Source organism: Centruroides sculpturatus, unplaced genomic scaffold, assembly GCF_000671375.1.
Source record: "Centruroides sculpturatus isolate CEXI.00-Female unplaced genomic scaffold, Cexi_2.0 scaffold1025, whole genome shotgun sequence".
NCBI lineage: Eukaryota > Metazoa > Arthropoda > Arachnida > Scorpiones > Buthidae > Centruroides > Centruroides sculpturatus.
Window position 1 is genome coordinate 192,851 of NW_019385163.1, and position 26,023 is coordinate 218,873.

The 26,023-nt window shown below is 30.9% G+C and overlaps 2 protein-coding genes across 2 annotated transcripts in view; one reads left to right on the top strand and one right to left on the bottom strand.

Moving 5' to 3' along the window:
* The window catches only part of LOC111635630 (serine/threonine-protein phosphatase 4 regulatory subunit 3-like), a 110,569-nt gene that overhangs the window by 17,772 nt on the left and 66,774 nt on the right, over nt 1–26,023 (top strand). The window contains 4 exon segments of the mRNA XM_023380646.1: nt 1,538–1,688; nt 1,779–1,886; nt 14,322–14,555; nt 21,265–21,320. Coding sequence (XP_023236414.1) covers nt 14,414–14,555; nt 21,265–21,320 — 198 coding nt within the window. The 5' untranslated portion in view covers nt 1,538–1,688; nt 1,779–1,886; nt 14,322–14,413.
* LOC111635634 lies at nt 5,425–5,991 on the bottom strand. Its single transcript, XM_023380651.1, has one exon. It carries the CDS (start codon nt 5,989–5,991, stop codon nt 5,425–5,427), a length of 567 nt encoding a protein of 188 aa, XP_023236419.1.

Genomic DNA, 26,023 nt, shown 5'->3' on the forward strand with positions numbered 1-26,023 from the left:
CGAAAGCCATAAACGTGTCCTTGTCTTTGATGAAGGCACTGAGGTGGCAGGGCCAGTGGTGACCATTGTTTGTTAAAGTTTCTTTCAGATGTTGGTGGTGCACGGTGTGTTTTGGACAGGTAAAGATGAGATGGAATGGGTCATCTTTTTCTTTGATGGTACAGTCACAGAGACCGTCACCCTTTTTTAGGAAGCGGTGCAGGTAGCATTTGAAGTTCCCATGTGCTGTTAAAATCTGGGTAAGAGCGTGATTTGTGCTCAGGTGTTTGAGGTTGGATCTATGGACAACGTCAGGGAGGAAATTTTCATCTTTAAGTAATAAAACAAAATTCAAGCAAATATAAAATTGTCAAATTTTTGCAGTTGGATCAAAAAAGACCATTTAATATGCTAATTGCAAAGCTGTCTGCTTCTCATTACTATTATTCTTATGATAATCAGTATTCTATGTGACCTCTTTAGTGCCTCGTTAGGACTGACACCACTGTGTCTTGTTTGACACGAAAGCTGAGATGGCGTGTTGATTTGGATTAGAATGTAGTTCAAACGAGCTACTGCATATGCGGTTGATCGGATTATGGATGGAGATGGGTTGAGAGACAGCGTACTGGAAGAGAATCATTCGGATGCCAGTTTAACAACTAATAACAATTTAATTTAAAAAAAATCATGATAAAATTTACAGTTTCATTAGTCATTTTCTTTAAAAGGCCTATAGACAAAAGGGTTGCGAGAGAGAGTTTACTTGGGGTTTGCATGGCGATAAATACCTGTAGTTGAAGGATCTGGTTGTAGTCTTGATGCAGGACAGTTCTGGACAATGTATATTCAACTAGTCAGCAAGGAAAATGTCCCTTTCCGGGAGTAGATTTGGTGTCGATGAAATCTTGAATTATTTGGTGTTTTGACAACAAAGTTATTCCAATTCGGAGGCAGTTGGGTCTGAGTCAATAGTATAATCCATTTCAGAGGCACAGGGTATCTGTTGAGGAACTGGCAATGATTATCCTTTGGGTGGCAACTTCTTGACTTGGGGAAAACTAAAACAGTGACTGACTCTTCAGTCATTAATTATACTATAAATACAATATCGCCTGGCCAAGAGGTCAGAAGGTTACGGGAATGCGTCATTTTTGTTGTCGAGAAAGTGTAATTGGAGATTGTCTCGGGTAGTAGATAACAACAATTATTGAATAAGTATGACATTGACGACTTATTTTTAAAGTTCGGATTCTCGTGTCTATATTAAAAATTGAAATTTATTTTTAACTGAAATAAATAAAGTAATATTTGGTTTTTGTTTTTTTGTATTTGTAATCTTGAAAAGTGAATTAAATAAAATTTTTAGTTTTTTGTTTAAAAATAGCATTCTGTTTATTTTGTTATATTTATTTACCTATAAAGATATGTCAAAGTTATATATGATATTTAATGCAAAAAAAAAGTCCCTTTTTTTAGTTTGTTGTTTTACAGATAAATATTAAACAATTGTTTAAACTAAGCAAATACAAAATTTTAATAAATTTATAAATTGCAGCTGAGAAGATCTTCCATTATCAAAGCTTGAAGTATCTATAATTTTCATCATCAGATTTTATTCATTAAGTGAAATAGGGATCCAATCTGTCCTAAATTTAAATTTTAAATCTGTGATGAGTCTTTTGATTTTATATATTGCTCTTTAACAAGTAAGGCTGATTATATAAATTTCTATAAAATTATTAACTTTTTTAACGTTTAATAGAAATTTGATGTCAAATTCACATTTTTATGAACAGAAGTATACCTGATACTCCAGAATTTTGAATTAAATGAACTTGAAAATAACTTACATGAGACATTTTACTAAGATGAAAGAAAACTGCAGTGAAAGTTGTCAGATTTCGGTATGTCATATCTAATAGAGAAATTTATTATTAATTTAATAATTTTAAGAATTTTTGTGCCAACTACTAATAGGATAGTACTCAGTTAGAATTAAATGATTTTAAATAAGTTTGTCATTTTTATTATTAAATATATTATTATAGATTTAATTAATTATTTAATTTTTCTAATTATATAACATTTATTAAATAAACCATTACCAGTTCATAACCAAACAGAAAAATTCTTTCTACGAACGTTTTCATCTGTATGTAAATAATAGACATCCTCAGGTATTGACGATATCGAACTAACAGCTAGTAGAATAGAATGTTTTTGAAAATTCTGTTTAACTACATAATTTGAATACGTTGCATTAAAATTGAAAATATGTAAAATATTTAAAACATATCCAAATATATAATTGATTTCACGTAGATCATGACGTAAATATCCTCTGTAATTTAAAATATCTTTGATGCACGTTTCAATCATTGGGATCTAATTCAAATATGGCACGCCACGCTGCGGAAAGCATATCGGTTTATTTGAAATTAATACCGACCCCTTTTTTAATTGCCTTATATATCTCCAGCGATTCGAGGTACTTGAGTTGTGCTTTATCCGATACTTTGTGTAACAATTTAGCGTTTTGTAGATCAACATGAATGCCCTCATTATTCACATATGTCGCTAGGGGCGTCATGGTCAGCTTTTTTCTTATTGAGTATTCGTGTTCTTTCATCCTCATGATGAGACCTTTTATGGTTGCTCCAATGTATGTTAAAGCATGATTAACCCGGTGATCTTGAAGAGGAACCGCATAAACCCCTGGAGAGTTGGAATCTTCTATACGGTTTTTGTCATTTCTGATAAGAGAGAAGACTGTAGGAGAGCGTCAATATGTTAGGTGTATTTTAGTAGTCCTTGCAATCTCTCTATATATATTAGAAAATGTTTTGTTGTATGTGATAACCCTTATCTGTTCGTCTTGTGGCATATTCCTCTCCCTCCTATTTATGTATTGGTTTATGAGATGCTTCACCAAAGAGATCGGGTATCCATGTTGCATTGCAAGGGCCTTGATTTTCGACAATTCGTTTTCTTTTTCATTTTGCTCCGAACAATTTGTGTGTGTGTGCCCTTTTTACCAAAGCTGAAAAAGCAGAGACTTTGTAAGAGTAAGGGTCATGTGAGCGGTTATGTATAAATAGAGGTGATATGACTCCTTATGTTATGTATAAATAGAGGTGTAAATGGCTCCAAACAGAAAAATTCGTTCGTAGAAATAACTTTTCTGTTTGGTTATGAACTAGTAATTGTTTATTTAGTGAGTGTTATATAATTAAGTATCCAGTTTTTTCAAATACAGCATTATTTTTCTAATATTTTAAAATATAGTAATACCCCGAACTTATGTGATAGGTGGGACCGAGCGATAACCGCGTAAGTCGGGGTATAATTTTGCAATTTGTGTAAAATCCAAGTCGGATGTATGTAAGCTAATAAATGTTCTCATTAATCTTATCTTGTCTTTTGATTCGTTTCCGGTTACAATAAATCACCGCATAGAGTCTCTCAAGTCTCCATAGATATAACAAACACAGAAATAAATAACACAAAATAAATTGTAGCTATGTGTCGATTCTGCGTGACACGTCCGAACATGTAAGCTGAACAATAGTGTGGGGGGAGTGAGTAATCAAGAGTTGTGTGGCACTCAAACAAAAGATGAATTGACGAGATTTGAAAATCGCGTAACTCTGGGTTCACGTAAGTCGGGGTAGCACAAGTCGAGGTATTACTGTACTATATTAATAATTAAAAACCTACAGAATAATTTTATTTTTCATAAATTAATATAAGGGGGTATAAACTGAAAATCCAGAATATGAAAGTGAATTTATTCTTATATTTGTGGGGTTACAAAACGAACAATGCACATAAAATAAATAAAGAAAACATATTTGAACAGATAAAAATTTGCCTTTAATGTTCTAGCATTTGTTTGTGTGTGAATAAGTACTTTTAATCCCCTTAAGGAATTGTCTTCATGTTCATTAATATTATAAAAATTATAAAACTAGTATAAAATCATTATCCAACAAATTTAGCAGAATGTCTTTAAAATTTAAAATTGAAATAAATGGATGTTTTCCAACATGTTAACATGTAATGTACTTATGATATTCAAATTTAATTAAACACATCACTGTGATATCTTTGCAAACTGCTTTAACACCTCTGTGTGGACACATTTAAAAGCAATATATTTTTAAAAATGTGTAAACATGTGAAAATGTAAATATTCAGCTATTTGTAGAATCATGCAACTGTTGTTTGCTTATATAGTGTCTTCCATGCATTTGATAGAGACTCCTGGTCCCATTTGTTAAGATATGTTTCCAACATTTCTATCCAGTGGTGCTACATTAGCTAGCTATTGGTGGTAAATCATGAGTGGAGAAGATGATGCTCTGTCTACTATGGATTAGTTTTACGTGCACAATATGTCTATCACTGTGTTCAAATGCCTTCTGTACTAAAAAAATACGAAAGATGCATATAGAAAAAGATCAGAGTATTGGTTTCTAAAACCAACTGATTATGATATATTGGGAATGTTCTTATACACAGATATATTGGTATTGGATCAGTGTCAGTTATGTTTCCAATATAAAATCAAAATGAAAACATACTTCTCAAAACTTTAATTAATGATTTTTACATGCACTTCATTAGTATCTCTGCTATTCTGGGATAAGTCAGTTTCATGGTGGAACATGTTTGCAAGCATTTTGGAGATTATTTTATGAATAGTCTACTTAGTGTAATTTTACAGATGTTATATCTCTGTATGTCATTACATTTCATACTTTTGATACCACAATGCATTTCTTGAACATTTATCATTGATAATGTGGATTTAAAAGAAAGTTACTTGAAAATATAAAAATAACCACTTAACAAAACCAATAACCGGTATTAAATAATTGTAAAATGAACTGCAAACGTTTTCGGTTCCTTCCCTAGGACCTTTCTCAAGCAACGATTCGTCTTTAGAATAAATATGAACGAAGACCAGTAAATTGCGACATTCGAAAAATTATTCTTCCAAACAACATTTCAAAAATCAAAATTCAACGTTAATGTGAATCATGTGCATTCCTGAATTCCGTAAATAAATTCAATAAAAAATAAAAAATGTTCAGTTTACATATTCGTATGCATGATGTTTAAACCCTATTTATGAAACGTATTATTAATGCGTATCTTCTTTCTGTAGTAGGGCCTGCCATGCAAGGGATAGGGTAATTTCATCCCTCGAGTTAATAGGTTCAGAAGTGTTGTATGCCTTGCAGATCTCCATTTGTTCCAACCATTTGAGGTGGTCCATAAATGTAGTGGTAATGAGGAATCTGGCGTTATCAAAGTCTACCGAAATCTCAGGGTCCGAAGCATACATGGATAACAAAGTAGTACCCCTGTTGTGGATGATGTCACTTCTGTGTTCCGCCCATCAGACACCAATCGAACGCTTAGTAGCACCAATGTAGATCAGTTGTCTGTCAAATCTAGGGGAACAGTGTATACCCCTGGCAGCTTATCCTCCTTAGGTTTATCTTTTTCATTGCACAAAAGCTTAAACATAGACAGACATCTTCTGAACGACAGTCGTAATCCTTGTTTTTTAGCGATTCTTTGGTATAAGGATATGAGGAAGGGGTTGTATGTGACTGTTGTGATGGGTTGGTCTTGTTGTACCTTATTCCCATTCTGTGGCGGTGGTAGGCCGATGCTGTATTGTTGAGCTAATTTATGGACAATGTTATAGAATCCTTGTTGACCGGCGATGTTAAGTAGATAGTTCAATTCTTGAACTAATGCCTCCTGAGTTGAAGAATGGGTGTGGGCCCTCTTAACCAGTGCTTTAAAGGCCGCCATTTTATATCTGAATGGGTCACAGGAGTTCGCTGGGATATACATTGGGAAGTGACAAGCTTTGCGGTATACAGAAGTTTCCAAGGTGTCTCCACCAAACGCAATGCTCAAATCAAGAAAATGTACATCTTTATCACTAAGTTGCTCCAGCTCTATGGTAAGGCCATATGGATTGTCGTTCATCTGATTAATAAAGTGGGTGATGTCTGGATCGTTTTTCCACAAAATAATGATGTCGTCTATGTATCGCTTGTATAATAAGATGTTGTGGGAGAAAACAATTCCTAGTTTCTCCCACTTTTCACTTTTCAAAATACTTTTCAGCTTTAGTCTTGTGAAGGCATGGAAAGTTTCTTCAAAGGTTTTATACTCATTGCAGGTTTCTGCTATAATTGCAAACTAAAACTGAAAAATTGGTTCAAAGGTCAAAGTCAACTCTAGTTACTATCAGAGTAAAATACTAGAACCCATGTTCAAGCATGAAATTCTGTTGTATGGTACAGAAACTTTGAAGGTATGGTTTTATCAGGACAAAGCATTGAGTCATACCTTATGTTCAATTTTGATATTTCAGATGATGATGGTGGAAGAAGCTAGTATAAAGTCAAAACCCTATTCTGATGTACCTGTTAAATCAGCCAAGGTCACGGTCATATTCATGGATTTCTTTGCATTTGGGCCACTAAAAAAAGGGTCATTGGAAATTGTTTGTCCTGAACATTAGATTTTTGAAAACTTGCTATGATGAATGGGAGAAACTAAACCAAAATTCTCTAAGAAGAAGAACCTGGTTGCAGTGGAAAATTTGATGTTGGAAAATAGCCAGAAACAAAGGGAAGCAGATAATACATGACAGATGGTGAAAGGAGTTTTCCTGAGTAACTAATAGCTATTAAGAATGTTCCCAAAAGACTGAAACATCCTTCTGTATAATTTATTTTTTACTTCTAGTCGAACAAAATTTCTTGTTTCTGAACTTTGTCTTTTCTTTAAGTCAAACTAGTCAAACTCAGCAGATTAGGTTGATCAACAGATGCTGATCAACCTAATAAGTTCTGTGAATCTTTTTAATGCATTTTCCAGTAAAGTGGCTTTAAATGTGGCTGGATGGCCACTGACAGTCCATTTCAAGCTACTTTACTAGGCAATTATCTTTTGTTTACAGGTGGAAAACCCATTAGATTTAGTGGAAATTCTGATGGAAAACAGTTTTATTGGGACAAGTTAGTGGATAGTAAAGCATTTAGTGGAATTTTTATGGGTTAAAAAAATTAAAAATTTAATGTTTCCATAAGTAGTAAGTTCCATCACAAAAAACAATAGCAACAAAATAAAGACAAGACAATATACGAGGGACATCCCAGAAGTACCCGACCTGATGTATAGATGGCAGTAGTTTTGAAATAATTACTGTGGTTGAAAGTACCAACCTTATAAAGTTGAAGTTTGAAAACACTACATTGTTTAGTATTTGTTTGACAGCCATCAATAGTGAATGATCTCAGTTAATTTGTAAACATGGAAAAAATTTATCGTTGTTATATGATACAATACTTTCATTTGAAGGGTCTCAGACCAAGCAACATTAAAGCTGAACTAGATTCTACTCTGGGAGAGTCTGCTCCCTCATTTACAACAATAAAATATTAAGTGGCCGAGTTTAAACGAAGCCGTATGAGCTGCCAAGACAAATATTGCAGTGGTCGACCAAATGAGGTGACCACATCAGAAATGGTGAAAAAAAATTCACAAAATGGTATTGGATGACTGTTGATTCAAAGTGTGAGAGCTAGCAGACATGGTAGGCATTCCAAAAAGTGCTGTACATTACATTTTGACTGAAAGTTTGGACATCAGAAAGATGTGTGCAAGATGGGTACCATGTTTGCTCACAATGGAGCAAAAACAGCATTATGAGGATGTTTCAATCGAGTGTTTGGCAATGTTTCGCAGAAATAAAGTCAAGTTTTTGCGTCAATTCATAACCATGGATGAAACATGGGTCCATCACTTCACGCCTGAGATGAAAAAACAGTTGAAACAATGGACTGAAAGGGGAGAATCAGCTCCAAAGAAGGCAAAGACAGTTACATCTGCTGGCAAGGTCGTGGCATCAGTTTTTGGGGTGCACGTGGGATAATTTTCATTGATTATATTCGAAAAGGAAAAACAATCAATGGTGAGTATTATGCAAACTTATTGCAGTGCTTTAGTAATGAAATAAAAAAAAGGGCGCATTTGGCAAAAAAGAGTGTTGTTTCGTCAAGACAGTGCACCAGTTCCCACATCCATTATTTCGGTGGCCAAAATCAGCGAGTTAAGGTTTGAATTGCTTCCTTGGATTATTTTCTCTTTTCAAACTTAAAAAAATGGCTTGATGGTAAAAGATTTGCCAACAATGAAAAGGTAGAGTCTGGGGGGTGATGGCTTTTTTTTTGAGATGCTCGACAGTTATCACTATAAACAGGGTATCAAACGTTGCTGGGAAATGTGTATTGAGCTAAAAACAGACTATGTTGAGAAATAAAGATGTTTCTCAAATTTTTTGTGTCTTCTTTGTTTGGTCGGGTACTTCTGGGACTACCCCATAGAAAGATTGGGCAGTGTGAAATCTGTAAAAATTACTCGTGGTATTTGCATTGCATTTTGCATTCTAGTTTTCAGTTTTTCAATAATTGACATCCATGACAAGTGAATACAAAAACATAGGATGACAGGAGGAATGACTTTATTGTTGGAAAAAGTCATTCATAACTTTAGTGTATCATAAATTGTTTTATAAATACATTGTAACACATAATGTCATAAAGTTCATTTGTCAAATGATGAAATGAAAATCTCAGGTAGCAGGAAAAGAACATATAGGGAAGAGGATTGTAAAAACAGGAAAACTTTTTGAACTAAAAGATCAGTCCTAAAAATACATTGACTGTTAACAAAACTGGCTTTGTACAAGAAGTTGAAGCTTCTTAGCAAAATATAGTGTTGAAAACAAATAGTATAAGTTTTCTGAAATTATTCTATAAGTATTTTTAATATTGGCCTGAATTATTAATTGCTATCTCATTTTTACTGGAGATTTTTAGTTTCACTAATTTAATACTGATCATATTAATCGGGTAACCGTTTTGGTTCCTATTTCATTTAATGTTTTCTAATATGTATGGGTGCAGGTAAATAATGATATGCTATTTCAGTGTCGCGGGTAAAAGAAAAAGACAAGTGTTTGTAGGTCCTACATTACAATAAAAAAAACCCTACAATCTCAGTGAGAAGGTTGTGACTGTTTATTTTACAGTACAATTGGTTTTTTGATCGATATTTAGGTCTCAATAGAAAGAAACTTAAATACGTAGTTTTTAAAATCACTGACATAGTTTTAATATGGCCTTGGGGGATCGCCAGAATTTTTTAACTTAAAGGGGTCGCTTATTGAAGAAGGTTGAAAAACACTGTGCTATTTCACCAATAAAAATCATTTATTAAATTATTTGTCAATACAGTATGCATTTTAGCCCTAAATGGTTTGCTTCAGTTGTGACAAGTAATTAAATCATCAAACTTAATTATACAATTATGTTTTTAATTTGGCAATTTTATTTATCTTCTATAATTTTCATAATATCAGCAATATTCTTTAAGAAACACTTTGCTTGTTTATACAGACTAAACTATCCCAGCACTCTGCTTGTGAGTCATATACCTGTATTTAAATTAAATTATATACTTGTATTTAAATTAATGCTATTTATATTTTTAACAATTGCATAATATTCTTTAATTTTTATATTTTCTGCTTCGTTGTTCATGTTCAAACCAAGAAGAATTATTGTATCTAAGTCTTTAAACTGCCTTGTGTTCTTTTACTGTAATTAGCCATTCAAATTACAAGAAAAGAAATAATGGTTTTTTTTGTATTATTTTTTAATTTTATTAACACTATAGATTAAACATTTAAATTAGTGCAATATAATTTATTCATACATAAAATATAATTTCATAGGAATAAAAATATTTCTAATTTTCATACACCTGCATATATAGAACTCTCAAAAAATTAAACTTCATTTTCGGTGCCTTTAAATTCAAGATTTACAGGTTATATTGTTTTTTAGATATTTATTCAAAAAAATTATTTAAATGCTTTTTTAACATGCTCCACTATTGAAGTGCTTATGTTAGGACTTTTGTGTGTCTGTTAGACATTATATATTCGAGATTATGATTGTGATCCATTCAATCCATTCATTGTGCATGTGCACATGCATGCTCCATTCAATCTATTTATTGCACATGCACAAAAGGGAACTGAACATTTTTGTTTACGGTCACTATAACCTATAGTAAAAGCTGCCTGGTTCCTCTGAAATCTATAAATCATATCCCTTACTGTATAATCAGTGAAAAAAATCTGAACAACTATTTGATTCCAAGAATTTATAAAATTTATTTTAAATAAAATTAATACAGTAGAGCATCGATTATCCGACTCAATTGGGGTCTGGGGTTGGTCAGATAACCAAAAAGTATGTAAAAATACATTATTTTTATAGTATATTAGTATATCCCATGTAATTATTATATTATTGATAGTATATCGCTATTAACCTACTTTGCGTTGAATTTTCATCGATGTTAAGCCTAACAAAATTTTTTTTAAATAATGATCGTGGCTATTGTATTGTTAAAAATTATTTTTAAATTATTTTATTGCTCACAAAAACAAACAACCACTCATAATTAGAAAATTAAGCCTTGTTTAAATACTGGCATCCCTTTCATGGTCAAGCCACATTGCCAGCTAAAACATCAAAAATTTAACAAAAATAACATTAAAGTAGCCAAGAAATAGTCAAATATTTTAGCGCCGCATCACTAGTGGACATTTGAATTTGCCGACTAGAACGCGGTCAGTTAACTGATGTGACGGATAATCGATGCTCTACTGTATTTGATTTGCTTTTGTGGAGCATGCTATCAGATCAGCTTGAGCAATCCTGTTGTTTTTTAATTTGTTTGCCATAGATATAGTTTATTGACAGAATGTTTTTAAAAATTTCTAATTTGGATACATTTATATTAATTAACATAAAATTTAAACTTTATATGACACCTTGGTATTAGCTTTTTGTATTTTGTTGTCTATTTTAACGTTCTGTATTACTTTTGAATGATGCAAAAATTCTATATTATTCAATAGGAATGGAAAATGTGTGTGATCAAAATTATTGTAGTTCTCTGTGTGAGAATTAGAGCTCTTTCGTGCTGGATTTTTGGAGCTTCGATAAATTTTTTTTCCTCGTTATTTCCCCTTTTCCTTCCATTTTTACATCACTTTGAGAGGTGACCTTTTGAACCTTTTTAATGAGAAGAAAAAAACAACCCACATGCTTCCTATGTCATACGATGTTACAAATGAAAACACTGACCATATAAGGAACAATTATTACTAAGATGCAAGACTAACTCTGACCTTAGTCATCTCTAGCAATTAATTCCATTAGTTTGACAACTGTTATCAATATAATTACCTCTTTCTAACCTGTTACCGGTGTGTCTACTAACTCTTAACGATCCAAAACGAACCAAAACTAACGTTTTCGAACCCTTAAACGGTTCTTCTTCAGGTTTTTTCGAATCTCTGATGGAAAATGCAGCTCGTAAAAACTTTAAATTCGAAATATGTAAGTTCGAATGCACGTTTCCCGTTTCCGTCGTTGTATGTCATGCGCAGTCGACTCCAAGCGGGCTATCATAAATTACTATTCATGAACGCTAGCCACGCTGTTGATAACGTAATCTCTTCTTTATAATTGATGCATTGATTATCCTTAAGGTTAGCCAAGTATATGCTGGCCGCCTCTAGCCATCTGATATGGTGTACGTGCCGTGCGGTGCGGATAATTCTTGCTTTCTTAAATTCGGATAATCAATGCATCAATTATAAAGAAGAGATTACGTTATCAACAGCGTGGCTAGCGTTTATGAATAGTAATTTATGATAGCCCGTTTGGAGTCAACTGCGCATGACATACAATGACGGAAACGGGAAACGTGCATTCGAACTTACATATTTCGAATTTAAAGTTTTTACGAGCTGCATTTTCCATCAGAGATTCGAAAAAACCTGAAGAAGAACCGTTTAAGGGTTCGAAAACGTTAGTTTTGGTTCGTTTTGGATCGTTAAGAGTTAGTAGACACACCGGTAACAGGTTAGAAAGAGGTAATTATATTACTATTCTCCGGTGTTGTGGTAAAGATGAGTAACTGTTATCAAATTTATGAGATGGAAGAAGTGACAATACCAGATAGAAGAAGTAATAAATCTATAGAAATGTTTTGAGTTGTGACAAGTAACATAAACACATCCTGGACGCAAGTCAACCTTAGATGAGGTTGCATCAGATTTTGTATTAGTCAGCCCCTTAGGGACTTGTATAAAAAGGGTTTGGACACAGTCCTCTGGACGAACATCAGCAGTGGACATCAACAGGAGTCAACAGACCCATACCGCCACTCTGTCCATCACCACCTTGCCATAATAGCCATCTCTATCCCAAGATAACCAGATGACCACCTCCCAGGTCCACGATAGTCCCAACGACATCGTATACCAGACTTAGAAGTATTTTTTTTTTTTTTTTTTTTGAAATCTAATCTGTTTGTATACCCCCCCAGAAGTCCCTCTTAGAGAGGTCGCTCTCATCTCTTGGTTTAACTTCGAGAATAGAACTTAGACATTTCATTGGAAAGACGAATCATTGTCGCGACCTAGAATAGGATTTCTGATTATTTCTGTCTGTGTAGCTTTTTGCTTTTGCCTTTGATATGTATAATTTTATAGTTGTTTATTAAATGTGGTATTCTTGTTCAACCTGTGGGGAGAAGCTCGGCGCTCTACCCCCTTGGTTCTCACATCTACTTTGTTAGAAATAAGCTAATTCAAGTAAAGTTGTTGATGAATTTGACTTCATTCAGCATATACGTTGATCATAAATTTTTAATTACAGAATGAATTGTTCTTACTCAGTTTGCATTCTTAAATATTTAATTCTCTGAAAGATAATTATAGAAATTGTGTTTATCAGATTGCTTTGTAATGATGTTTGTAAGAAAGCTTTGAGTAAAATAAAGTTGAGTGTTTGCATGTAAAATATAGCAAAGATCAAAATTTTTTAAGACTGTTACTTCTGTGGTAGTGTTAGAAGGATAAAGATGGACTCAAAAGTTATTTTGACTTTTTGTAAATAGTCCAAACTTCGAATTTTGATAGCAAAGATCTTTTATCTCACTGTTTTAATGCTTAATGTAATGATTTAATGAGAATATAGTAATAAAATAAAAATTGTATTATTGTGATAAAGATGGAATGTTTTCATGTTTTACTAAATAGATTTTGAAATACAATGGGTGATCGGATAACGAACACTTTTGTGAAGGCTTTTTATGATTGGACAACGAACATAAATTCATATAATGAACACTTTACTGAACAAGCATAAAAAGAAGTGGCGGAAAATAACAAATACCGATTGATTTTCCTTTGTCTTCAGGTAACAATTCAAAACCTTTCGGATCGCGGGAGACGTCAACATCAACCCGATACCGATTGGATAGTATTACTCTGAATTTTGAAACTTCCTTGTAATTCTAGCTTTTTGTTTACAACTGCAGGGATGTCAGAACAACGATCACCAAATGGCATTCAAACCGGAATAAGGTTAATGAGGTTGGGAATCTCTACAATTACAATACTATTACTACTGAAAAATCCTGAAGAAAAGAGAAAAGCAATCGACATTGGACAGATTCTTTAACCCCCACAAACGGAAAAAACATGACTAATAAAAATACAAGACTGCATATATGTGTATTTTTACTATTACATATAAATAAACATAGTAAAAAGTATATATTTTTTATTTTTTGGAGTCTCTGGAATGAATTAATCAAATTCCCATAAAAACCTATGGTAAATCGACAATCGGTTAACAAACAAAGTTTTGGAACGGATTATGTTTGTTAACCGATCACCCACTGTATTATTATTGAAAAAATTAATACAAGCAAATTTGCATTTAGAGTGAGATTTTTAAAAATATCAGTTTGTTTTTATTTTATGGAAGTTAATTATATATAGTTCTATGTAATAAAAATATTTATTCTTGATTTAAGATGAATATTGCCATTGCATAATTTTGTTTTGTTTTTTGTGGAAAATTCAGAATTTTAAATTCAGTAAATATAAAAACTTACATATAGTTTAGAAAGTTAAAAAAATTAAACAGATAAAAAATCAAATTATTTCTGGAGTTGTAATGAAGATTTGTGATCGTGTATTATATTTCATGTTTTACTTTTAGTGTCAACATTTTAACTATAATTATTACCTTTGATTAATGTTACTTGAATAATTTCTGACTGATTTTTAATCATGTATGATAAATTGTTGATGAAAATAAATGGATTCTTGGTATTAATAACAAAATTAAATATTTTTGTATTTATTTCAGCATGAATGAAATTGAACTGTGCCATGATAATCATTCAAAAGCCAGTTTAATACAAAATGCAAATATCATAGAGATTATGATATGAGGTAATTATGGCAGACACAAGAAGACGTGTTAAATTATATGCATTGAATGCTGATCGTCAATGGGATGATAGAGGTACTGGTCATGTGTCTTCATCTTATGTTGAGCGACTCAAAGGAATGTCTTTATTAGTAAGAGCAGAATCAGATGGTATGTACATTCTGTATAATAATTTAATAAAACTATATTTTGATGTACCATAATTTTGTGTGGATAACCTAGGATGGAATGTACCCTTTAGAAAATTGCAAGAACAAAAACAAAACTTTCATATACCTACTATATAAAGAGACTGAATACACTTTATGCACTTTCCAGCAATTAATTTTAATTAAAACTGGCATTCAACTATTATGGATTCATGTACCTACCCCACTACATACCCTCTATCTCCAGAGTACCATTGAAAGCAAGATAATTACAAGTATGCAGTATAGAAGTTTTCATCTCAAACATCAAAATATTGCTTTTTCTGTTTCATTTCTGTTAACAAATCATTGTAGATATACATAAAAAAACCAAGCCCAAATATTCTATAATAATCATATTGATTTTTGATTATTTGGAATATAGTTTGTCTAACTATTAATAATTAATAAAAAAATAATTTTTTTTTATAAAGATAGGCAGTTAGACTGCTATTTTATACTAACATTAACTAATAATTAATTTTTGAATTAAATTTAATTCAAAGTAATAATTAACAAAATCAAAATAAAGCAAAATAACATTATTTTTTGCTTTATTGTTTAAACAGATATATAAAATAAGTATAAAAATAAGTAAATACACTTTATCCTGTTTATTTTCTGTTTAATTTTTTATTATCAATATTAAAATTGAAATTAAAAGTAGTTTTTGTGTAATCCTTTCAACACTCATGGCTGTATGACACTATGCCACATGCTAACCTAAACAAACTCTGTGTTTTGTTTATATTTATATTTCCAGAATTTCTTCAAAATACGTAAAAACTTTCAATTGATTTTAAAAACAAACATTGCCAAATTTTGCTTTTATTTTTCATTTTGCACATAACATTATTTTAAAAAAATTTTTATTTCACTTTGTGTGAAAAATGGCATTTTGTTTTTATGCTTCTGAGGCCAATTACTAAACATTATATCAACTAATGACTTAAAATACAATTTCTCTTGTGTTGTCAGAATATTTTCTTTATAAACCAAAAATACTCTTGTGTGTTGCTCTATTTGCAGCCCAGCCAGAGACTATAATCTGATAGAGGTATGCAATATCATACATTGGATCTGATCATGTATGACAGAATTTTCTGTTGAAAATAAATAAACTTTTAACAAAATTATAAAGATTCACTTTTTTGCCTTTTTGTCTTCACTGTTTTACATTTCTATGTATTGATATATATTGTCTACTGGGCTTTGTTTATTAATAGGATTTATTATACCGGTGAAGTTTCTGATTATCAAAAAGAGGAAATCTTAGTAAAAAATCTCCTCTCTTTGCTAATCAGAAACTTCATCAATATAAAAGTCGTATTAATAAACAAGGTCCAAGTAGACAATATATACACAAAAATGTAAAAGTAAAAAAAAAAATTTATTAGAATTGAAGTATGTAGATAAACAAATAATTTACAGATAACAGAATGGCAAGAGACCATATGACTATCACTTTTGATGTTGCAACTGGTACAAAATTTGAGATGAAAAATCTAGTAAAAGATTACTAAGATAAACAATATAAAATAAGTGATAAATAGATAAACAAACTTAACAAGTCATGTGACCAATGCCATTTAAACTTCCATGTGGTGATTGTTATCAAATATGAGATTTAAAAAAACTTACTCTGTCTAAAAATATTGATGTATTATTTAATTTTATTCAAGAATATGTAATAAAAAATGGTATAACAAGTAATAATAATCAAAATAAACTTTATCATTGTTTAAATACCAGTAGGAGGTAAGCTATTGACATTTGGAAAGACGTCAAAATAAGATATCCAATCAACAATATTGTAAGAAATGTCTGTTTTTGTCATCTTTTGAGAAAAAAAATTACTTCTATTGTAGTTCTGAAGCATGCTTTGATATCCCATATTGGGTAGTCAAAGATTAAAATTCACAATACTGTATATTGAAAAGTTTATATTTATGAATAAAATCATGATGGATTGTTAAAAACAAGGTGTAACATTGAGGGAAACTCAAATAAATTAAGATTATAGATTATTCATACTGGAGCCATTTAAAGTTATGCCAGTCACGTTGGTTATTAGCATCCCACTCATCACCCCATCCTGTCAGACTTTAACTAATCATTAATGTTTTTTAAACTAATGATTGAAATTTTAAATTGACATATAATTTGCATTCCTATCAAATTATCTTTCAAACACAAGTAATTCATGAGTTATCCTCATGAAATTATGGTACTTTAAAAAATATTTTCATTTTATAGTTATAAATGTTTGTTTTATTTATCTTTTTTTAAATCACTCAGATTATTCTAAAATATCATTCGTTAATGAAATGTAAAATTACAATTATGTTGATAGTAACAAAGTTTAAAGTAAAAATTTAATTAAAAATTTCTTTATATTATAGATTAATAATAGCACCAGTATAAAAAATCCTGCTGATTATTGGTAGCATGATGAATGCATGGAATTAACTTTTATTTTTTGTATAACAACATTTGGTTTCATTATTTTTAAACTAAATATTTTCATTACATTTTTTTAATTAGTTGACATTTTTGAATTAATTTTTTTTATTTCATATGCTTATTCTGGTATATTAATTAACATTACAATAGTTTTTACATTGTAATGATTTTACTTCTTTAATTAACACATGAAGTGTCATTTACAAAAATATATTATAGAATACTGGCATGTACCACAACCACATCTGTACTATTTTAAAAAAGCATAATGAAAAGGTTTTATTCCACTCATTTGCAAGAAATGATTTTTATCTTGCTATTTATATTTTGATCTGTGATTAAAATTTATTGGTCACCCATTTTTGCAGAAACAATAATTACTGGAATTGCTTATAAAGACATGTTGGAAAAGAGAACTCTACTAAAATAAAATTTTAATGAATGTGCTTATAGGAGTTATTATAATACAATTGAAATAATAAACATGAAAAAACTATGTATGCTTTCAATGTTATTGAATATTATGATGATGAGATTATACTCAAAAATACTTGAAGTAACATTTGTGTTTTTTATGTTTATTTCAATTGTATCAATTCCTGTTAAGTATTTGCATTGAAATAACAAACATAATACATGCTGGAATTATAATTAATATTTAGTCATTAAAGACACATTGTATGTTTTTCAATAAGCTAGTATGCCATTATATATCTACAATCAGATGATGATATTGGAAAGCTAAGCAGTACATCATTCAATAAAATTCAAGAAACCATCAAAAGATTTAGATCTAAATTTCTCTATTTCTTCATGTTGAGTTTTCTGAAGAGTGAGGTTTACAGTTGTGTAACTACTCAATTCTGTTTTGCATATGAATTACTGAAATTGATTGTTACTTGTTACAGAATATTTGACATGATTTTGATATGTACAGGAAAAAAATTCAATTGCTGTAATTGGAGTGAAAAATGGATATTTAAAGATTTGTATATATTTAAATATTTACTTATAATCTGGAACTTAAAAAGAAAAAAATAAAACATTACCTTAATATGATAAAATCATAAGAAGAATTGTTATTGTGGTAATAGGAATAATTAGAAAACATAAAATTATTAAGGTAGATTAAATGAAATGAGGCATAATATAATTGAAATTAAGATTTATGAAAATGAAATAACTATAGCTTTATTGTATAGACTTAGTGAACTATCTGTATGAAATAATTCATTTTTAAAGATGAAATAAATAATCAGAATCTCTTACATTCTATTTTGTCAGAGTTTTAAGCTTTCCATGTTGTATTTCTAAACAGTTTATTTTATATTTTAATGTTTTGAGAAATATACATATTTATTAATAGTAGACTTCTGTTATTTTGAGTTTGCTCCACAATTTATTGCTGTTATTTTGTTTTTTGTGTTAATTAAAAATTTAGTTTAATTTCTTATCTGTGATTTCTCCTTGACTCATATATGTGTAAGGTCCAAAAGTTCTGGGCCTGACCTACTTTGCACATGTGCAGAAAAATGTGAATGGCAGTATTGTGGAACTTAACATTTGAGATACAAGTGCCCTTGGTTGCATTTTTATGTTCTTGTTCTTGCATGTCAGATAACATGGCTTAACCTGTATACACTGTGTTGAATTTTGGGTATCGTACAGTGATAAAGTTCTTGACAAAAACAGGTTGGACACTATTGGAAGGTCACTAACATCATAATGTATGTGGCAATGCTTCTCCATTCTATGTGATGGTAAAACAATGGGCAAAACTTTTTAAATTTGGAAGTTTCTCAATGATGACCCATGCAGCTGCTGCCCAGCCACAGCAATTACTGAAGAAAGCATCACACTTGTCTGAGGATAAAGTGCTTTCCAATCAATGTCTGAAGATGAGAGAAATTTCTGCAAGATTGAACTTGTCGAAAACAATGGTTCTTTGAATTCTTCATGAACATTTGTTAATGAACAAGGTCAGTCCATGTTGGTACCCAAAATTCTTTCCACAATTCATAAGCAGCCATGGGTCAACTGCGCTTGACAATTTTTAGAGTTCTGCAGTTCATCATCACTAGGGATGAGACCATGATTCTATACTATGATCCTCTGCCCAAAAGAGAATTGATGGGAATCTCCTCCAAAGAAGCTGAAAGTGTTGTAGTTAAAAAACGTTGTGGCAATTTTCTAGGATTGTGGTGACATGTTATTATTCATCAACTTTAACAAGAGAAATTCTATGGTGAATGCTGAATACCGTATTATGCCAATCTGATGATAAAACTCCAGGAATGCCATAAAATAGAAAAAGAGGGGCAAACTTTCAAAAGGCATGTGACAATGCACTCATTTATACTGCTTTTCATGTGAAAACTGCCATTAAAGAATGTGCCTTTACCAAACTTTTTCATTCATCATACAGTCAAAGTAATCACCTTGGGCAACGATACACTTTGCCAGCATTCATATAACTTCTGGAAGTCATGTTTTGAAACCCCGTAAGGCCTCCTGCAATGCTGCTCTCACCTCATCTGATGACACAAAACGGTGTCCCTGCAAATGCTTTTTCATTTATGGAAACAAATAAAAATCACATGGGGCTAAGTCCAGTGAATAGGCAGGGTGTGGAAGCACATTAATTTGAGTTTTGGCGAGAAACTGTGTGACCATTTGGGACTGATGTGTAGGTGCTTTGTCATGCAGAAGGTACCAGTCTCCACTTTGCCATATCTGTAGCCGTTTACGATGAATGGATTCCATCGAACAACATAAAATGGAATTAAACAGTAAACAAGGAGCATTATCTAGACATAAAATGTCTAGATAATGCTCCTTGTTTACTGTTCTGCCTTCGGGAATAAATTCTGAATGAACAATTCCTTCAGAATCAAAAGACACCTCCATGATGACTTTCCCTTTGCTTGGTGCATTTTAAGATCTTCCGTTAAAATACACTGGCAACTAGTCTTTGACAAGTGAGTAGCTGCAGCGATTTTTTCAAGGGTTTGACGACAATCTTTGAGAACACATTGAGAGACCAACTCAACATTTTCCTCATTCCGTGAAGTCAAAGTTCAGCCCGAACGTTCATCGTCTGTGATGGATTCTCAACCGTCTTTAAAATGCTGATGCCATTTGTACACCTTTTGATTTCTCCATGGTAAAATCACTGTACACCTTTCTTAGCAATTTTAAAGTCTGCGTACGTGTTTTACCTAAACGCTGACAAAATTTAATGTTGCAGCGCTGTTCTTGAAACTTCAATTTTATTACATCGCAAAACAAAGGTAACTGTCTCTGAAAGAAAACAACAGCGCTTGCGGTTTAATCGCGTGACATGGATGAAACCAACCTGAACACACAGGAATGGTTTGATAGAATCCATTTCATACGCTGTAACTTCAAATACATGCTTTTGTTGTCATACATTACTGCAGTCCTTGAACTTTTGGATCCTACCACGTATAAAAGAAAGCTATATTGAAAAATAATGTACATCTTTTATTTATTTGATACTTCTTTCTCACTCAGGTCTAGAAGTTTTGGACCTTACTACATACATTCATAAATATCATCATAAAAAGTGTTTATGGTTTTACTTTTTATTATCTTTGTCATTATTTTCTTTTTGGTCATAATCTTAAGAAGTTGAATTGAATCTATTCTGAATGATAAACTTGCACTTATTATCTGTTTTTAGTTTAGTCTTGTAACCATTGGAATGTCTTGAAATCACAGGTATAAAATGCAGCTATGTATATGATAACAAATGGAGCACATATGCTAAATTTTGGTACATTATGAAATAAAACACTTTGAATTATATTTTCATGGATATGCATTTGATTTTGAAAATTATCTAAATGATTTCTATAATCTCTCTTAATATTTATAACACTGTGTAAAATAAGAATTGTTGAAAATATTAAAAACTAATAATAATGATATTTAGTTTTTAGTATTTCATTTATAATGTGAAATATTAACTTAACTAAATTTAAAAATAATGGCAGAGTCTGTCTTTATTTGAGACTATTTTCCCATTTCTCTTACTTTTCTTATATTAGAAAGCTTTATTATATGAAAACATCCTTATCATTTATACAAGTGGTAGGAAGCAGTTTCAATTATAGTCTTTAAATGAAATGTTCATTATATAATGATTAATTTGTTTTTCTAAAATGTTTCTATTTTATTTTATTTAGGTTCTCTGCTTTTAGAATCGAAAATTCAACCTGATACTGCTTATCAAAAACAGCAAGTAAGTATTGAGAACATGCATATTTACCATAATTTCATGCAGACAATCTGTAGGTTATTTGTGTTTGAAATATAGTTTGGAAGGTTTCCAGTGAGGCAGTTATATGCTGATTTTAATTCTTGTACCCGGTGAAACGGGTAAGATATGCTATAATCTAATAGTCTCAATCTTTGCTATCATTACTTTTGCCCAAGCAATGCCAGGCTCATCTGCTAGGGTATATATATATATATCTGTATTAGAATGTTCTTAATATATTGGTATTGAATCATTTTATCTGATACTTTTTTTATGTACATTATTTATGTTGTCCTTTCATGGCAGGCATTCTAACATGGTGATAGACATGCTGTGCTATAAAATTAACTGCAGTAGACAGAGCATCCTCTCTACATGTCATTTGCTACTGATGGCCACAAAATATACAGTGCTGTTGATTTTGGCAAATACCAATTTGTTTTGTCCCATGGGCAGACCGTTGCAGGAGATCCATGAGGAGACTGAACCAGTCAGTTGGCAATTTGATGACAGTTTTTCATTCTGGCAATTTTTTTCACTATTACACAAATTATTTCAGGTTGTTTGAATGCTTTCCTAAAATCAGGGTTGGGGTTAGGCCTAGGCAAATAACAATTACATTTGCCTATGGTCTGGATCTAAAAGGAGCTTGTAATTCTCAATTTATAAACTTTTATTTCTTTATATTTGAATTTAAATGGATAGTGAACAAAGTGGATATTCTCTAAATAAATGAGCATTCAGGCTTTCATTTATTAATGATAACTCTAGAGAATGAGTTGAAGCAAGTATTGATATTGGGTTATATTCACAGGATTTAGTATTGTATCATCACTAATTACAATTAATTACTTTTTGAAATTATTGTTACTTTCAAACATTTACTTATTACTACTTGAATTACAGGCAACATGATGTGACAATGGGGATTAACTGATAAGTACCAAATATAATTTTAATATCAATAATAAAAATTATTTTCTATAATTTTTTTAAAATTATTTTTATTATTACTGGACAAAGGAAACTAGGCATAAAATAAACATAATAAATTGTATTTGTTTATTTCTATACTTAATTTATATATTTGGGCAGTTCATAAACACCTGCAATCAAAGTATGTGAGAGAGCAAGTTAGTATTGGGGTAAATTTATCAGTATTTAAAGTGTTTAAAAATAAGATGTAAAAGTAATGTCATCTTTAGTTTTGATTTTGTTAGTTGTTATTTTGAATTGAATTCAATTATTAATAAATTTATGAAATGCATTCTTGTCCTTCAATTATCAATATACAATATGATTTTGAAACGTAACATTTAAAGGACAGGAAGCTTCATGTAAATTATTAAGTTTAATTCAGAAATTATTGTAATTATTAGTTAATATTAGTATAAGATAGTAGTTTAACTGTCTACCTTTAGAAAAAATTATTTTACGTTAATTATTAATTGTTAGACAAACTATAATCCAGATAATCTAGAAATTAATATGATTATTATAGAATATTTGGGCTTGGTTTTTTATGTATATCTACAATGATTTGTTAACAGAAATGAAACAGAAAAAGCAATATTTTGATGCTTGAGATGAAAACTTCTATACTGTATACTGGTAATTATCTTGCTTTCAATGGCATGCTAGAATTACTGGATATATGGTGCAGGGTCGCTCTGGAAAATTTAAAAATATCACTGCCATTTAGCCAGTTTTAACTTTTTTTGCCACTTCAAATTTTATCACCAATAGTTTTACTTACTAATTAATACAGCTGTTGATGGCCTTATTACAGTAGAACCTCTCTAGTCTACCACTCTGGTTAATCCAACCATGGTCGGAATCGAGAAACTTGTCTCGACTCGTCGGTGACTCACTGTCCATGGCGTTTTTCTGTGTTCGTTACAGTATATGTTTTACATTATGTGTACATGTACAGTTTTGTGTGTGTTTTCAACATGTCAGGAGTGAAACATAAACACGTTACTCTTTCATTAAATGAAAAATTAGCAGTGCTACAAAGACTGGACAAAGGGGAAGATTGTTTATTTTACTTTTTTTTTGATAATCTGACCTTTTTTGCGTTCCGACCATACCCCCAGTCCCAAAGGTGGCAGATTAGAGGGGTTCTACTGTAGTTTGGCATCTGAAAAGCAAAACATTTAAACTGTCACATACAAGTAAAGGGGCAGACATTTGGGTCTCCAGTTCAAACAAAATTTGGTGAGCATGTGATCTTAAACACAAACAGTTCCTTGTTCGAAGATTAGGATCTACTCAAGCATTTACAAAAATTTGACCTCTAAAAATTGAGATTTTGCTTATAGGTCTGGAAATTTCACATGTCTGAGTGGCACTAGCAAAATGAATAAGTTGCTAGGCAGTGGAGCTACCCAATGAAAGTTCAGACATTTGGAATTTTAATTCTGTTTTGTTTTTTTTTCCTATTTATAACATAATTATATTATTATTTTATTGTATCATTAGTATTATTATTGGGCTGCAATTTGAAAAAAAAAATTGTAGACCTATAATTTCCCACTGTCATTGTCTGTCCATCCATCCATCCTTAATCTCAAGAATGGAATTAGATGAGATTTGTGACCAAATATGGAAAGCTTAAGTGTAGAAGGGGTAGTTTGCATTGGAAGTTCATGTAAATGAACTTCCAATGCAAATCAGAAGTCACGTTATTTCAATTCAAAGGTTTCAGGGGAACTTTTGAATTGAAATAACATGACTTCTAGGTGTTCCCTTGCTAGGTGTGTGGTGCACAGGAGCTAGACATTTTGCTGTTTTTCCTGAATTGTGCTTTGTAATTTAATTTCATGCTAAATGTGGAAATAAGTGGACTAGGATTTTTATCGCCACTTTAATAAAAATATTACCAAGTGGCAATTTTGGCACTTTGCAGTGTGACCTCTGATGGTTGGATGGGTTAGGTTATATGAAGGTTTCATTTTTATTCATGCAATTTTCTGTAGAATATATGCACTGCAGGTTATCAGCATGAAATTATGGTAAATAAATTTATTTTATTAAAATAAATACATAAATAGATATATTTACTTGCTTATTACTGACATTTATCATCATTTTATTCTTAAATTAATAATTTTCTTGTTTTTAATGTAGAAAAATTTTTTTATATTACTTTTAAGAATTATAGTTACCACAAGAAAATTTAATTAAGGAAATGTTGTATAAAAGCATATTTTAGAATATGTTGTATTAATGAGTGTTTTTGCTTGCAAAAATTTGCATTTTATTTAACGTTATTTGGAAATTTGCAAGAGTTAAAGTATTCTTTGTTTTGAAAAAATTTAAAAAATATCATTGAAAAACAAAAGTAATTTAATTATTAATTTGTTTTGTTCAATATTCAGTTTTTTGCTGTAAATCTGTCATTTCGAAACAATAGTTTTGTAATATTTCTGTTTTTTGTTTAAAAACATTGTTTCAACAATAAAATATATTGTTTTCTTTTATCTATATATTTAATTTGCACCCATACTGAGAACTCAAATAAAACTAAATATTCAGTTTCTTTTTTGTGTATTTTATATGTAGTAATTTATCTTGAAAAAGTCTAGTAAAAAATTCTAATGAAACTTTGCAACATACAGTTAGACAATTTTTTAATGGTTTCATCAAATAAAACAATTGATAAAATTTTTTCTATAATTTTTTTGTCACATATCTGTCAGAGTTGAGAAAAATAATAAACATGTAATGGCACTAAATTATATTAAAATTTTAAGATTAATATTAGAAATTTAGAAGTTATTCTGAATAATTATAATTGATTTGAATAAACAAAATAATGCCATCTATGTAGTAAACTAGAATTTCAGGATGCATAACAGCATACATGATAACATGAACAACCCAGGATATTTTCAATTAAAAATTACGACTATTTACAAAAAATTATTTAATTTTTCGAGTCTATCTTTCATCCTTTTAACACACCACAGAAGTAACAGTATATTGGCCTGGATGAACTTCTGCACAACACGTGATAAATTATAACAAAAAAAAACACACACAAAGTTAAAAACGATCGAAACGCCAACCTTTTATTTGAGGATTCAGCGTCCTTAAACATTAAAAACAATGGTTACAATTTCTGACCATAATTACCATTTTTGTTAGCACAATATATAACTGGTTCAGGCCCTCTGGTGGCGATTTTGGGTAATCACAATTTTTAATAGAATTTCAGGATATTAAGGTTTTAGTGGAATGACCTATTCAAATAAAATTTAGTACTAATTCTGTTGTTCTATTACAGTCGACCCCCCCTATAAGATTGTTGATTTTTCCGTTTTATCTGAATTACATGTTGTACGAGTCACTTAGATTTTACAAATATGTGAGCCGTTCACAGCCCGGCACACGTATTTGTAAAATCTAAGTGACTCGTACAACATGNTTTTTTTTTTTCAATGTACTACTTAGCTTTAATTTGAGTGTATTTTTCGTGTTGGAACGAATTATTTGGTTTTACGTGTAATCGTATGGGGAAAAATGATTCACCTTACGACATTTTCATGATACGATCTCGGTTTCAGAACGGATTAATTTCGTATCCTGAGGTACCACTGTACTTACATTTCTTGCCGTAGATTGTGCTTGATCAGATTACATAATTTGAATAGTTGTTACTAGAGCTTATACTAAGAACATTT

Bases quoted from the DNA above. Each gene is read 5' to 3' on its own strand.
- LOC111635634 (XM_023380651.1), bottom strand. From the start codon at position 5,991: ATGAACGACAATCCATATGGCCTTACCATAGAGCTGGAGCAACTTAGT.